The sequence below is a fragment of the Plectropomus leopardus genome, chromosome 22 (genome assembly GCF_026936395.1).
Source record: "Plectropomus leopardus strain MGB_pleo_1.0 chromosome 22, ASM2693639v1, whole genome shotgun sequence".
NCBI classification, from domain to species: domain Eukaryota; kingdom Metazoa; phylum Chordata; class Actinopteri; order Perciformes; family Serranidae; genus Plectropomus; species Plectropomus leopardus.
In genome coordinates this window covers 16875215-16890388 of record NC_142197.1, presented here as the reverse complement: position 1 = coordinate 16890388, position 15174 = coordinate 16875215, and the positions used below count along the sequence as shown (strand labels likewise).

Below are 15174 nucleotides of genomic sequence, written 5' to 3'. Positions count from 1 at the left end.
ATGGGAACTATTGTGTTGGTGGGAGCCGAAAAAAACGTAACACTGTAAACATCAATGAGCTGTCACTTTGTAAAGTCACGGAAAAATCCAAACAAATTATAAGGTTAGTGTGGACTAAGACTATAAACGAAATGTATTGTTTTGGTTTACTCATCGACTCTTTTGTAAAGAGTAGGTTTTGTTGTTCAACGTTCATAATAGATTTTCATAATAAATCTGTGCGCGTGAACGGCTCACATGTCCAGTAACGTTATCAACATAAAGCAGGTAAAATCTAAACATAGTAACCAGCAGCTTATGTAACTGTTTACAATAGTATTAGTATCAGTGAGAGTCCGGATAGTATTATGGACAAATATAAAATCCAGAGACAGTTGAGGATGTCTTCTTGGGCTTTGGAAAACACTAATCAACCAACCAACCAATCGATTAATCGAGAAAATAATAACCACCTCTTGCAGCCCTCGTTATTAGCACTTATTACTACCATCATTATAGTAAAACAAATTATTATTATTATTATTATTATTATTATTATTATTATTATTATTATTATTATATGAACCACCAATCATTTATGAAATGCATGGTAGCTCCACAGTGCAAATGTATTTAAAAAAAGAAAAAAAAAACTTTTTATTGGGTTTACATGATTATACAACATTTGTATCAAAGACAAATACAGTGTGCCATCAGGGAATAAGGACATGTCTTTTTTAATATATAAATGGGTACTGGCCCTGCTAGACCCAGAGCAGTAACACACATACTGTACATAAAGAGGCTGCTCAACATTTTTTTTCCTCTACTCACAAAAAAGGTAACAAAAAACAAACAAACAAAGAGCAAATAACTACAAAAAAAGCACATAGCCACACTTTCCCTCTTAACAACGCAAATATATTCCTATATTAAATTGTGTGTTTCTGATACAGATGGCCGAGGTGTCTGCAGATGCCGTCACCTTGGATCTGCTGAGAGAAGCTGGGGAGACGGTGAGATGCAGCCCCCTGGGTGTCATCAACACCCCCATGATCCCCTGGTGCCAGACAACCCTGACCCTCAACATCCACTGCAACATCCACATCAAACTGGAGAACATGCAGAGAACTGGTCAGAGGGGGAAAAAACACTTGGATTCATCTCACAAAACCTCATTTTAGCACTTCACTTAAGAGCTGCCTGTGATGTTTGATTGACAGGTTCGTTTAAGATCAGAGGAGTGGCCAATCAGTTTGCCAGGAGGCCGAAGGGTGGTCATTTTGTCACCATGTCTGCCGGGAACTATGGGAAGTCATTTGCGTACGCCTCAAAACACTACGGGTCAAAAGGCAAAGTGGTGATGCCAGAAACAGCCCCAGTGTCCAGATCCATCCTCATACAGGTCAGAAGTTACACCTGACAGATTTAAAACCCTCAAAGCCATCACACTGAGGCAGGATGTGACATTCAGTCAATTTATACTATAATTTCCCGTTATTGTTGTCATTTTTTTGTCCACATTCATCTAGAAAATGATGATTTCCTTTGGTTGCAATAAAAGTGTCATCCTCGTCCTCAGAGTTTTGGAGTGGAGGTGGAGCGAGTTCCCACCTCCTGTCTGATGAACGTGGTGAACCGCTGTGTTCAGGAGGACAACATGACCTTCCTGCACTCGTACGATGACCTGGATCTGATAGCAGGGCACGCCAGGTACACTCAAAGGCTGACACTGGATGTTAGACTATTTAAACGTTCATCTGTTAAAACAAACGCTGTGTGTGTCCAGTCTAGGTATGGAGGTGCTGGAGGTGGTGCCAGAGCCGGATGTAGTGGTGGTGTGCTGTGGTGGAGGGGGGCTGCTGGCTGGTGTAGCAGCCGCTATCAAACTGTCAGGCTGCGATAAAACCAGAATCTATGGTGTGGAGCCAGAAGGAGGTAAAACTAACACAGAGGAGTATAAAAAGCGTGGATGGATTACTGAACGGGTCCTCTGGGCACAGCGGGCCCCCTGGCGTACACCTAAATAATGTAACTCAGACTAACTGAACAGACCAGCTAGACACTTAAAATGACCACAAACAAACATAAACCACTGCAAAAAGATGCAAAACAGCTACACAGAGACACAAAGGGGGTCACAACAACTACAGAGGCAAAATAATCACAAAGAAACACAAAACGACTACAAAGAGATGCGAAACAGTTGCAAAGACACACAAAGAGACTCAGGACTACAGAAGTATCACAACCACAAAGACACACAAAATGACTACAAATAGATGCCAAACAGCTACAGAGGCACAAAGAGACTCACGGCGACTACTAAAAGAGGTAGAGGCAAACCATCCACAGAGACACAAAATGACTGAGGGATGCAGAGCAACTACAAAGTGATTCAAAATCACAACAAAGATATTAAAAAGAACCAAAAAAGACACAAAAAGCTGCCGAACAACCATCAAACCTGTGTGTCTTACTCCTCTGAAGGAGAGGTGCCCTAGGACCCTATTGTCTTATAATCCGCTCATGATTCACATTAGGAGCCTCTATGCATTGCAGCAGCTCAGTGGACCTGTTGTGCTTCTGTTTTAACTCAGCCTGCACCATGTACAAAAGTTTCATCGAGAAGAAGCCAGTGGGCATGGACGCCAAGAGCATCGCTTCAGGACTCGCGCCACCGTTTGCAGGTATCATGCAACTTGTTCCTCCCAGTCTTTCTTTTACTTTGAATAAGACTCTTGGTCATCTGCTCTTCACTCTGCGAGTGATGCAGGTACAAACCTCATTGTTTGGCATTTTCTGCTACAGCGGGTGACTAATTGATAGAAGACTAATCATTGATTTTCTTACTGTTTGTTTCTGTTCTTACAATGTGTATCTGTCTGCCAGGCACTCTGCCCTTCCAGTTGTGCCAGCGTTACGTGGAGGGAATTGTCCTAATAAATGATGAGGAGATCAAGTCAGCCGTGTCCACCCTCTACAGGTCTGGACTCGTGGTGGAGCCGTCGGGCTCTGCTGCATTCGCTGCCATCGTTAACAACAAGATACCCGAGCTGGAGGGGAAGAACGTGGTGTGCATCCTCAGCGGAGGGAACATCGGAAAAGACGAGCTTGCCAACTTCCCAGACTGACAAATGCACACCACTATGATGTGACCTCTACTAGATTAAAGAAATGTGAAGATGAAAAGCTATTCAGGTCCTCTGATTTGGAAAAATAAAATAATTTTCGTGTCATTTTGTCTGTAAATGTAATAATTCTAATCATATGAGGTTGCTTGTTTTGCAGATGAACTATGATGAAATGAGTTTATCTGTGAACTACAACATATTTTTTAAGCTAGTTTTCTACAACTAAACTCTTGATGAGCATTTAAAGTGCCACAATCCTAAGTATTTCTATATACATGTAATTTCACTGTAACTGTGTTTGTTTTAATGTGTGCAGTCTCAGTCTGGTTTAATAAACAACTCAATCCAAATTCATCAAGTCTACAAATGTTATGCCCTCAAATCTGAGAATTAAATAAAAAGTTAGCATCAAGGTGCAAGTAAAGTGATGCTGGGACTTTCTGTTTTCCACTTTCTAGAATTTTAGTATCCTTGCCTTTAAGAAAGATGGGGAATTCAAGGCAACTTGTAAAAACAAAGTTGCATCTAAATGTTTTAAACAACCAGTAAAATTAATGTTCTTGTCTCTTCTTTGGCTGGCAGGGTTTGACTGTATCTTTCATGGACTTTTTTGGATGTATAATCTTTATCCTCTCAAGATCAAGTTGACATTTAGGCCTGAGCAGTTTAGATCCATTATGTTACTGCTGACACAAGACCAGCTTTACATCACTGGCCCAAATATAGCTGTCACTGAAAAGGTTCAATGGAATGACTGAGAAGCGTGAAAAGTTGCTGCAGAAACTTGAGATGATGCTAAATAAAGTTTTATAACTTCCCTAACTCCCTCTTAAACTTTTCTTGCATCTGTCAGAGTCTAACGACTGCAGTATATAGCAAAAGTAAGCTGGAGAAAAAACAAGAATGCATGCAAAGACGTATGAAAAATAAGGTATATTTTCTTTTCAGCTGGGAACATGAACTTAACGTACAGAAAATGTGACTTTTTTTCTGTAGTTAATATTGATTTGAGTTGCATGGAGTGCACAGAAGACAAACTAAGCATGTGTTGGAACATCAGCAGCAGAAATAACATTATTAATATAAATCCTTATTCCATATAAAAAAAAAAGGCAACCAATTTCTTTTCTTTTTTTTTTAAGTCCTGTCCTGGTCCCATTTCCTGTTGTAGCTACATGACGTCCTTGGTGGCCATCCTGCAAACAACTGCGTCCAGCAGAGTGCCACACTTCTCCTCCTGCGGGGTGACTTTATATAGCTGAAACAAAGGCAAAAAAAGGGGAAAGATTAACGAAAAAGCTACTGAAATCCATTTAGTGAGTACAGCCATTGGTGTCAGTTATTAAAAAAAAACAACAAAAAACCCAAACAAACGGAAATCACATTTTGGAAAGAAGCTGAAAAAACACAACTTATCACTTTCAACCTTTATCTAAAAAAGCTCCAGCTAATATTCACCCATCCAGATAATAAACAGTATATATACAACATGTGTGCATGTCCTGGATTTGATCAAATTACTTGTCTAACAAAATGCACACACGCAAGTCTACATTACACTCAAGATTCAAGAACCTAATTGTTATTATGCAATTGTAAATCTGTCATCCTAAACCAATGCATACTTTTAGAAAGCTGCATATGTTTACATACAGACATACAGAATAAGACACGAATGTAAAAGACAATAAATATTCAAAAATAAAAAATAACATATATGTACAAAATATCAGCAATATTAAGAAGAAAAAAAAATTACAACTAACACGATTGCAAACAAACAGCAGCAGCAGCAACCAAGTCCAGTAAAGATATATTATGACAGTTGTGGAGGGGGTCACATAATATTAAATATATAACATAATATCACATCATATTAAAGCAGAGCTGGAGAACCTTTTTGACTTTTGCAAAATCCGTCAGTGAAGGAACATCTTCCGCTGGAACCTGCTGTCCGTTTACCCTGGCTGTGATGTCTGACACAAGCTGCGACTCATCTTTGTTGTGAACCAGGACCACCAGGACAGAGACATCACTATCAGAGATCCCAAACCTTTTGAACGCCTCTGAGATCTGTATTAGGGATGGCACACAAATATAATTAATTGCTGTTGTGAGTTTTGTCATGGAGATTATCATGTACATTATGACTTTTAGCTCATGCTCCTATCCACAGCAAGTTGAATACTTAGAAAAGTGCAACTAAAGAATAAACTTCCATCTCTACAAGTCAATAGTGCAGCCAGCTACCAATGTTGGGGAGTAACCAGTAAGATCTAATTAAGTTACAAAATGTTTTAATTGTAATCATTTACAGTTACTGAGAAAAAGATATGCATTTAAATTACAGTTACTGATCAAAATGTGGGGTTACATCCCAATATATTCATTCTGTTGCTTTGCATCTTTTCGCTGGAATGCCTTCTTTTGACATCACCTATATCCTTACATTTTTCAGCTTTCTTGCTCAGTTTTAAACATTTGTTAGAAAGTAATCAAAAAGTAATCAAATTAGGGGTTATTGACCTAGCTGATTATTGGGACCAATATTTGGCATTTTGCATATAATCTGTATAGGTATTTTAATTAAATGATGCAGATAATTAATTAATTTAAAAGTGCAAAGAAAGTGTCAATATGGGAGGAACTTTTACTTTGTAAAACCTCAGGGGGCTATTTTTATGTATTCATTTATTTAAATTTTCACTTGACTTTATAAAACAAATAGTTGCTGGGAACATGCCGTACATGATGTTGAACGTTTCAGTTTTGATTAAACATTTACTAAAAGCATTTGAACAAAGATTTGTGTTGGAATTTGTTAAATTCCAAAATCTAAATATTGACAGAAAGACTTTCTTTTTTATCGTAAGTGCATTTTAGTTATCAGTCTCATTCATAATCGGTATCAGCCCTGAAAAAACAATATCAGTCGAACCCTAAATCAAATGTTATGTTACATTACTTTGATTAAGTATTTAAAGTAATCACTAATTACATTTTAACAGCGTAATTAGTAATCTGCGTCCTTTTACATTTTAAAAGTAACCTCCCCAACATTAAACCTACCATTAGGTGAGAGAGCAACGTTGAAAGTAACACGTATTCACCCCAAAATATGATAAAAGCTTGGTGCTGTGACAATGATAAACAGAAAATGAAGTTAGATTTTGTTTACTTACATTATTAGTGGGTGACAGGTTGAAAATGATTTCTGAGAATAAACTTCTCGTCTTCATTTTCCCAATTTTCTGTAAGCTCACAGCTTTGTTAGCAGCTACCAGCACCTGGAAAGGACTCACCAGCTGAAAATGAAAAACAAGGTTTGATTATGAATGAATCTCCGACACCGTTTACTTCCCATTAGTAAAAACAAAAGGAGATTTATTCATTAGCTGCTGAATCGATGTACAAACATGCAGATAAAAGTTTGGTAAAATGCTGCTTAAGCTACATGAAAGCGTCTCACCATAGTCGGGTTGATCAGGGCTCCTTTTATTTTACCCTCCACCGCACACTGCCTCAACTCTGCCGCATTTTTCACCTCCTTAAAAAGCATCTGAGTCACTCTGAGATCGGGAAAAAGTTCCAATTCGTGTGTTAAATTCATGCTGGAGATTTTAATCCACGAACTGTGAAGAAAGCCACGAAAATCACGTTTTACGTGAACGTCTGTACACGAAGGGGAACCATAACAAGGTGACACCACCCGAGAGGGAAGTTCCTATTTAGCAAAACATCTCCGTAAAATAAAGAAAAACTGTATCTGAAAGTATTTTTATTTAAAAAGAACCACGTGTATAATTATGGTGATTAGTTTTTGACATAAGTGGGATGTTAAAGTATTTAATACAACCCGGAACTAATCATTATAGAAGGGAGTTTCAATATCGAGCATGTTTCCGCAGTGGACCGCCAGCTGTCAAAAATCCAAACTCTTCCGTTTACAAATACTGGTCACAGTTCAGTCTGTTTCTCTCTGAATTGAGATCGTTACGCGATTTTAATCGGTGAATCCAGTCGATATGCGGTAAAGACAACATTATTACAGCTCCCTTCAGACTGCATTCACTTTTACAGCGGATTTCGTCATCAAACATGGAGAAATTTGAGGGCTACATCTTCACTGCTCTCTGCAGCACCAACTTTCTCATCTCCTGCCTGCTCTTCTCCAGAGTCACCCGGGAGCAGAGAGAGCCCTACATGGACGAGATTTTTCACGTCCCACAAGCTCAGAAATACTGCCACGGGAAATTTAACGAGGTAAAAAGTGACTTCCTGAGAGCTGCGGTCGCCATAAAAGCGAGTGTGTCCGTGTTGTTTAGCGGATTAAGGTTAGCTAACAGAGGAGCTTTTGTTTTTTAAAATGATGTGGCAGCTTTTAGAGCTTTTAATCTCAGTGTCGGACATATAGGATGGCATTAGTTGGGGGTTAATGTGCCTAAATGTATTGTAGGTTACATGCAGGCAACCTCTCAAGCATCATTCAGACGGGAGGGAAACGGAGATTAAAGGATCATCATCGTATTTCCTCTTTTATTTAAATGTCAATTCACAGAGCATTTTACGATTTTACGTTATTTCAAACCTCGTAGTCTTTGCTTTTGCATTATGTAGGTATAAAATTATGAAAAAATGAAGACTAACGCATGTAAATCACTACTCATATTCACTGCGCTGCCAGCAACGATAAAAAAGCTTACTTGGCTGATTGGTTGTCTTAATTCAGGCAGGGTGGATTCTTGTAAATGCAGTAAGAAGACGTGAGTCACTTGAAACTACTACGTTTGACTACTCCAGACAAATAAACAACATCGTATTTCAAACTATTTGTCCCCAGTTAGTAACAGACTTTCTGTTAGAAATTTATCATCTCTAAACCCAAGCTGAGATCACTCAGATGGCATCACCATGAGGTCATTAAGATTACATTTCTTAGACTTTGGATGGATCCCCCAGAGAAAATCTATGTTCACAGTCTGAGAAAAGTAAACATATCTTCACGTAAAATTGGTAAACTGTCCTTTTAACATGGTGTCGATCTTTCCTCAGTGGGACCCGATGATCACCACTCTCCCGGGCTTGTACCTGGTCTCCGTGGGAGTCATCAAGCCCGTGGTGTGGCTCGCTGACCTGACAGGCCAGGTGGTGTGCTCCACAGCGATGCTGCGATTCATCAACCTGCTCTTCAATTGCGGCAACCTTTACCTGCTCTACCTGCTCATCTGCAAACTGCACCTCAGGGAGAAGGTATCATTACGGGAGGAGGAGGACGATCATGCTTTGGTGATTTTGTTGTCATTTTCTTGTTGTCTGATGTTGTCATGTTTCCTTGTTTTCAGACACGAACAACCTCACGGCGAGTGCTGTCAGCGCTGTCTCTATCCACCTTCCCTGTGCTCTACTTTTTTAACTTCCTCTACTACACTGACGCCGGATCGACTTTCTTCATCCTCTTCACCTACCTCATGACGCTCTACGGCTGCCACAAGGCATCGGCGCTCCTCGGCGTCTGCTCTGTGCTCTTCCGCCAGACCAACATCATCTGGGTGGCCTTCTGCGCGAGCACGTTGGTGGCCGCCAAAATGGACGAGGCCTGGAGGGTGGAGCACACGAAAAAGAGGGATGAGAAGTCTCCTCCATCGCAGGTTCCGCTGTCACTCAGTGGTGCTAAGAAAGTGATGCTTTTTACGCTTGAGTTCCTCACTTCACCCAGTCACGTGAAGGCGGTGCTGCTGGTGGCGTGGCCTTACGCAGTGGTCGGTGTGGGCTTCTTGGCGTTCGTGGTGCTGAATGATGGGATAGTGGTGGGTGACAGGACGAGTCACGAAGCCTGCCTCAACTTTCCCCAGCTTTTCTATTTCCTCTCCTTCACCCTGTTCTTCTCCCTGCCCGTCTCGCTTTGTTACCACCGCACTCTTCGCTTCCTCCACGCTCTAAAGAAGCAGCCTCTGTTCTTCCTCTTCGTCACGTGCGTCTCCCTGCTCCTGGTGTGGAAGTTCACCTTCGTCCACAAGTACCTCCTGGCGGATAACCGCCATTTCCCCTTCTACGTGTGGAAACGGCTTTACCAGAGGCACGAGCTGGTGCGCTTTCTCCTCGTCCCTGCGTACGTGTTCGCAGGGTGGAATTTTCTGGACTCCTTTAAGTCGCGCTCACTGTTCTGGAGTTTGGCGTTCCTGGCGTGCCTCCTGGCTGCCACAGTGCCCCAGAAACTGCTGGAGTTCAGGTACTTTATCGTGCCCTACCTGATGTACCGCCTGCACATGCCCCTCCCCTCTCTTCCCAGACTCATTGTGGAGTTCCTCTTGTACACTGCGGTCAACACTGCCACGCTTTACATCTTCATCACCAAGACCTTCCACTGGCCGGACAGCACGGCCACACAGAGGTTCATGTGGTGAATAAAAGAGACAAGTATCAAGTGTCAGGAGTTCCCGAAATTCAAACAAAAATGACTCACATTTTCACCATTTCATACAGTGCAATCAAATGGCGCTCGAGAGCGCATAAAGGGATCGCCATATCTTACACTGAGAATCAATAATGTTAGTTTTAATGTGACATGTGGCAGTGAAAATTAAAAACCATGTAAAGGTGGAGACTGCAATTCTGATTAATGACAATGAAGTCCCTTCATTACACTGGCTTGCTTTACTACACAGAACCAAACCAAACAGGCATCAAGTCGCCTTATTTTTTGATTATAGCATGCCGGCATTGTGGAAGCAAAAGAGGTGTGATGGGTGGGTCACATAATACAACAGTGTCGGCCTCTAGTGTTACATATAACATGTGTAGGGAAGCACTATAACAAGCCATACCAATAGCATAATATTGCAACAACATGCATTTACCGTCCTCTGTGGTTGATCTTTCCCTCTGCTCGGGGGGTAAGGAGCTCATTCTACCCAATTTACAATCCCTTTTACACAAACATCAATTTGATGCTGTTACTACCACCACTGCCAGCTTAAAGGCGAGACAACTCTGTCCCCCAATTCCTCAATCATACCTTTTATACAGAATTGCGATTCAAAATCAAGCCGAAATATTCCCGCCTTTAAAAGGCAGTGTGGGGCTGTGTTCAAATCGCAGACCACCTTTAATGTAGAGGATTTGGGGGCTGAGTTATGCTGTGTTTTGTTTTCACTGACAAAAGCTACAAATGGAAGCAGGGCTGTAGATTAATTGTAAATAAATTCACAGTTACATGAAAATGACCAAGAGTTTTCATAGAGAATTAATTTTGTAAAAATAATAATAATAATAATAATAATAATAATAATAAAGTTTTCAGCTTTGACAATGACAGCGATGATATTAGTGTTGTAAAATCTAAATTATAATGGCTTGTTTTGATGAGAATTTACTGTGTATAAAAGTTGTTTCTACTTTACCTAAATGATTTTTGGTTTAAGTGTTGATTCTTTCCTAGGTTGGAAAAAAAAGATAATTTTTGACATTTTCTGGGAGTTGATGAGGCTGGGTTTGGTTTTCTTATGACTAAGAGTTTTGTACTTTAATTGTAAATACTATATGCAGCTCTGAAGGGATCTTTTGTGAAGCTGTTGACATAATCTGTAAATATGATTAAAGAGACCAAAAATGACAGCCATATTGTATACTTTATAATTGTTAATGTATGGGATGTTTTTGCAGTGATTGAGTTTTTTTTTTGCTTTCTGCCAGTGAAGAACATCAATGGACACGTTTGACCCACAGAAACCTTTACAACTATATGGAATATGGACAAGATATACATATGGTTTTTAAATTTTACCTTTAATTTTTACTTTGATCAAACCGTAAATATCCACAGGAAATGATTTAGAAATTTTGTGTGTCAATAAGTTTGTTTTTGCATTTTAATTGCTAGCATTCTGTTATCCCTTTTCTGTTGACTGTTTTCATTGTGCCTGATTTGTAGTTTCACTGTTATTTTTCTATGTAGATACATAAAGGATTTAAATGAATATTTCACCCACATAATGATCATTTGTATATCAATTACTCACTCAGTGTTACTTTGAATTCCTGAAGAAAACTTTGTTTTTCTCGTATGTCTTCATAGTGAGCAAAAAAAATCCAAAAAGGCTGAAAGGTCTAAATGAATATAAATAAACTGATACCAACAAAACTAAATCAAAACATCAGTTTACAAACACACAACTCATGCAGTATAATCAGTCTCATTTGTCCAGTCATTTGCTAATCGGAAGTAGATTATTTTTTCGATTAATTGATGAATTGGATTTAAAAAAGTAAAAATAGAAATAATAATAAAATAAGCATTTTTTTTTCTCCCATCACTTTGTTCAAAAACAGATTATCATTGACAACAGTGCAGAAGTGCAGTGCATAAACAGGCGGCTGCTTGAACATCCCTGAGCTGTCTAAATAACATTACATTAGAAATAATAAATAACTATAAAACACGAAACAATTGTAACAAAGTAAATGTTGCCAGCTTACACAACATACCATTACATTTCCTTACTTTCAACCTGAACATATGTCGATTTTTGTCGAGTCCTACCTGCAGTTAAGATCTCCTCCTCATCACTTTCGCTTTCGTTTTAGATCCTTGTTCTGCTCCCAAACTTTTGAAGTTTTCGTCCGAAACGTCCTCCACGCCATGCCTCTTCAAAACACCGGCTTATCCCCTCAGCACGTGCCCTAAAGTCCCGCCACACAGCGCGCGACGTAATAATCGCGCGACACAACGAATCGATCGTTTTACTCATTGCCAACACATTTTTATAAATGACTTTATCGATTCGTTGTTGCAGCACATTTCATTTTTAAACAGAGAGGCACACCTTGTCTTACCCAGGGGTGCTCCTCATCAATGCGTGAACCTGTTTAAATGGTAACAAATTCTTTGTTTTCGGATTTCTCTGTTGAAGCATGCAAAACAACAGTTTTCTTTACCAATGCAACGTAATACAACAGTGACTAAGAAATTACATTTTTTAAGTTTTTCTTACCAAGTTTTTCTCATTCATGAAGTTAGACTGTCCCTCCAGCTGTATGCTGCTCCCCTGTTGATACAATCTTGTGTAAACCTTTGAATAAAATGACTCATGCAATATGAAGTCTAAAAGTCAGGTTTATTTATAGAGCAGTTGTTTCAAGCTGAGATTGTTAATTGTTGAATTAGTTTTTGAGGACTGGCTCAGGTGAATTTTCAAAATCTGACCATGCACACAGTTTTTTTGCGAGTGTTTGAGTCATTAGGGTCAGGGGGTCTGCACTGTTTTGTTTTCCATCAAGTAACTCAGAATAGTGAGGTTTTTATTTCTGCTTTGGTTTCATCTAGGTTAAGTTAATAGGCTAACACTCATTGTAAGAGCCCCCTTTTGGTTATATTCAACAAATATTTGAGTTGAACTGCACCAACAAGCCACATCACTTTAATTGTTTGTATTATTTATCCAATTTCTTTGTTAATAACTAACCTTATTCTACCTAAAACACATGGTTTTGTATGTTACAGAAAATATATTTACCACATAATCTTTACAGAAGACAAAGGGCAACAAAATATATAAAGGGGGAAAATAAAATGCTCTGGAAAAATGATAACTCCATGAAAATGTGCTGACTCAACAGATCACCCACTAGAGGGAGCTGGGTGTTCATATGAGCAGAGTGAGCACTTAAACATGAAACAAATCCTTCAAACTGGATATAATTCAACACTGAAACCCTAAAAGATGCTCTCACAGCTGAGTAACAAAGAAAAACTTACAGCCTGTGTAAAACCAAACACAAAAAGCTAAATGGTTAGTGTGAAGCCTTCACGCCATGTTTTGCTTTGTTCAAATTATCAGCCACTTACACCTTGAGCAAACGGCAGTGCTTTCAAACAAAATGAAATTACAGCTAGACAAAGGAAAAAAGAAACAAAGGCAGTTAAATTCAATGAAGAGGATCTGACATTCTACAGTATTTAATGGTGATAATAAAACCTATCGATTGCTCTGTTGCTGGTGGTAATTAGGATTGCTCTTCTTTACTTTGTAAAGACTGACTGTTCTCCGTCTAACTTGCGTGACTATGAGCTTCTAATTACACGAGGCAGCGTGGGTCCAGCTCACAGGAGAGACTTTAATAAAGTCAAACTGAGATGATTATACAAATGCTGATTACACTATTCAGACACTGAGCTGGTGTGAAGGAGATGCTGTGTGTGCTGTGTTCAGGTTGAGTGCAGGGTGGGAAATGCTTGGAATATACAGGAGTGTGTATTTTTATTCTGGCTTTTTGATAAACCTGCCTGACCCTCTCTTTCCCTTTTCAGTGTCTCATTGATTTTTACTTTGGGGATGATGAAAGGACAGATTTTCTCAGCACTTTGTTCTGGTGTTTTTTAAATTACAGCCCAAGAGGGAGGCACTATCATCTTTCATAGATTTTTTATTTCTGTTGTATATGATAATTCTGTCCCTGAACAAAGTGGAATGTGATTGCATTTTATGAAAAAATGTTAAAATGTTAGAAAATGAACAGGCCTTACACTGACTGGAGAAGGAAGTTCTTAGGAATTATAAAACATATCTGAGGAATACACACTCTCATAGTTAAATTAGAAACACAATTAGTTTTTGCACTGAAAAATAGTGTCAGTGTATTAATTCAATTATTTTAGGTCAAAAAACTTAGCCACTGACAGAAAAAGGAACATTTCTGAGTCATTTCTGAAGTGGTGCACCAGCTGGCAAGCTGATGCTAAATTCATGTCATATCAAAATTTGAGTTTCCGACTAAAAAGCGTTCACATCAACATCCATCTAGCTTTAATTTCGGAATTTCTGTCTTGAAAGCTCTAAAATTTCCTTCAAAAACACGTGGCTTAGAGATGTACCGCAAACGACATAAAAGTTAGTCAACGACGACAAGGAAACCATCTGAAATTTGGCTTGGGTTTGTATTAGATCTTATCTAAAAATGAGGGAAAATGTTACAGTTCTGTTAATTGCAGATTTAAAATTATATCACAGAAAAAATGTATTTCATTTATTAGAGATTTTTTTCTTAAGGTCATTTTCTATTTTTTGTTTGTTTTTAAGATTTTTTCTTACTATCAGGTAATTTCCCGTACTTTTTACTAACTGTCATTTTTGGGTCATTTCTTGTTAAGTTGCCCATCCTCCCCTTCTCATGGTTTTGAAAAATATCAAGCCAATTTGCTCAGTTTTCAGAGGGCTGATAAACTTCCATATATAGTAAGATATACTGCACTAATTACAATGACTGTAAAGTCATCACTGATTTCTTCAGAATAGACCTGATTTTCTTCTGTTTCTTTGTTCCTCCTGTCTCTTTGAGTGTATGCCCACACACACATGCAAACTTTCCTCCAGAGTTTAACTTGTAGCATCAGAGGCTGTGAGTAATTCATTAGAAGTTTCAGAGACATTTGTTTTCTGGAGCTGAAGGTGAGGACAGGACAACACAGAAAGATGCTGAGATAGATTTGTTTTCTTAAAAATGTAATCAGAGTTAATCATTCCCCACGGTTACACAAAAACTGCCTGAACAAAATATAATTGGGATGGGAAAAGGTGGAGCAAAAGGAAAGGAGGAGGAGGATGGAGAGAGGAACATACTGGGGTCACAGGTAGATATGACAGCACAGTGACGATCTCATTACGAAAGATGTGACTATAATTACTGCAGTCGCAGTTCAGGTTTACATAACAGAAGAGAACAAACATGTTCTTCATTATTGTGTAAAAGAATAAACAATTTGTTGTTTTCTTAGTCAAAAGTGGTAGTAGTCAGAAGTGGTCCAAACTGGCATTAGCAACTCATCAGATACTTCAGCTTGTGTTTCCGGCAGTTCAGTAGAACAAATCTGAGTATTACTGAACCATCTCCTTCAATTTCTCTCAGTTTATTAGAGTTACTGGCTGGAGAAGTAATACACCGCCTTTAACTGTCACAGTCATTATCTCAAAAGCAAAGCACATGCCATTCCTGATAATTATTATCACCCCTACAGTGGGCGCTTACAACAGAGACCTTTTCATTTTCCAGTCTGCCTCCACTGCTG

At 39.0% G+C, this 15174-nt stretch overlaps 3 protein-coding genes across 4 annotated transcripts; 2 read left to right on the top strand and 1 right to left on the bottom strand.

Annotated features, from left to right (window-relative positions):
* Positions 1 to 9: 9 nt before the first annotated feature.
* Positions 10 to 3467, top strand: LOC121961271 (uncharacterized). The gene is made up of 7 exons (XM_042511186.2): positions 10 to 103; positions 936 to 1113; positions 1203 to 1384; positions 1562 to 1692; positions 1769 to 1917; positions 2580 to 2669; positions 2872 to 3467. The coding sequence occupies exons 2-7, from the start codon at positions 936 to 938 to the stop codon at positions 3111 to 3113; spliced, it is 972 nt and encodes a 323-aa protein (XP_042367120.2). The 5' UTR covers positions 10 to 103; the 3' UTR covers positions 3114 to 3467.
* Positions 3468 to 4031: 564 nt separating this feature from the next.
* Positions 4032 to 11818, bottom strand: tprkb (Tp53rk binding protein). 2 transcript variants are annotated; one of them, XM_088072538.1, is made up of 5 exons: positions 11653 to 11818; positions 6583 to 6745; positions 6296 to 6418; positions 5010 to 5186; positions 4032 to 4371 (listed from the first exon to the last, which is right to left on the bottom strand). In XM_088072538.1, exons 2-5 carry the CDS (start codon positions 6721 to 6723, stop codon positions 4285 to 4287), a joined length of 528 nt encoding a protein of 175 aa, XP_087928664.1. In that variant the 5' UTR covers positions 6724 to 6745; positions 11653 to 11818; the 3' UTR covers positions 4032 to 4284. The 2 variants fall into 2 exon arrangements, with proteins under 2 accessions (XP_087928664.1, XP_042367121.2); XM_042511187.2 differs by lacking the exon at positions 11653 to 11818 and having other exon boundaries at positions 6583 to 6823.
* alg10 (ALG10 alpha-1,2-glucosyltransferase) lies at positions 6955 to 9568 on the top strand. The gene is made up of 3 exons (XM_042511185.2): positions 6955 to 7376; positions 8166 to 8363; positions 8456 to 9568. The coding sequence occupies exons 1-3, from the start codon at positions 7212 to 7214 to the stop codon at positions 9515 to 9517; spliced, it is 1425 nt and encodes a 474-aa protein (XP_042367119.2). The 5' UTR covers positions 6955 to 7211; the 3' UTR covers positions 9518 to 9568.
* Positions 11819 to 15174: the final 3356 nt, after the last annotated feature.

Excerpts from the sequence above, each read along its gene's own strand:
- LOC121961271 (XM_042511186.2), top strand. The coding sequence starts at position 936 with ATGGCCGAGGTGTCTGCAGATGCCGTCACCTTGGATCTGCTGAGAGAA. Across the intron at positions 1,918-2,579 it reads TGGTGTGGAGCCAGAAGGAG|CCTGCACCATGTACAAAAGT; the intron begins GTAAAACTAACA and ends GTTTTAACTCAG. Across the intron at positions 2,670-2,871 it reads ACTCGCGCCACCGTTTGCAG|GCACTCTGCCCTTCCAGTTG; the intron begins GTATCATGCAAC and ends TCTGTCTGCCAG.
- tprkb (XM_088072538.1), bottom strand. The coding sequence starts at position 6,723 with ATGAATTTAACACACGAATTGGAACTTTTTCCCGATCTCAGAGTGACT. Across the intron at positions 6,419-6,582 it reads CCCTGATCAACCCGACTATG|CTGGTGAGTCCTTTCCAGGT; the intron begins GTGAGACGCTTT and ends TTTCATTTTCAG. Across the intron at positions 4,372-5,009 it reads ATTTTGCAAAAGTCAAAAAG|CTATATAAAGTCACCCCGCA; the intron begins GTTCTCCAGCTC and ends CCTTTGTTTCAG.
- alg10 (XM_042511185.2), top strand. The coding sequence starts at position 7,212 with ATGGAGAAATTTGAGGGCTACATCTTCACTGCTCTCTGCAGCACCAAC. Across the intron at positions 7,377-8,165 it reads GCCACGGGAAATTTAACGAG|TGGGACCCGATGATCACCAC; the intron begins GTAAAAAGTGAC and ends ATCTTTCCTCAG. Across the intron at positions 8,364-8,455 it reads AACTGCACCTCAGGGAGAAG|ACACGAACAACCTCACGGCG; the intron begins GTATCATTACGG and ends CCTTGTTTTCAG.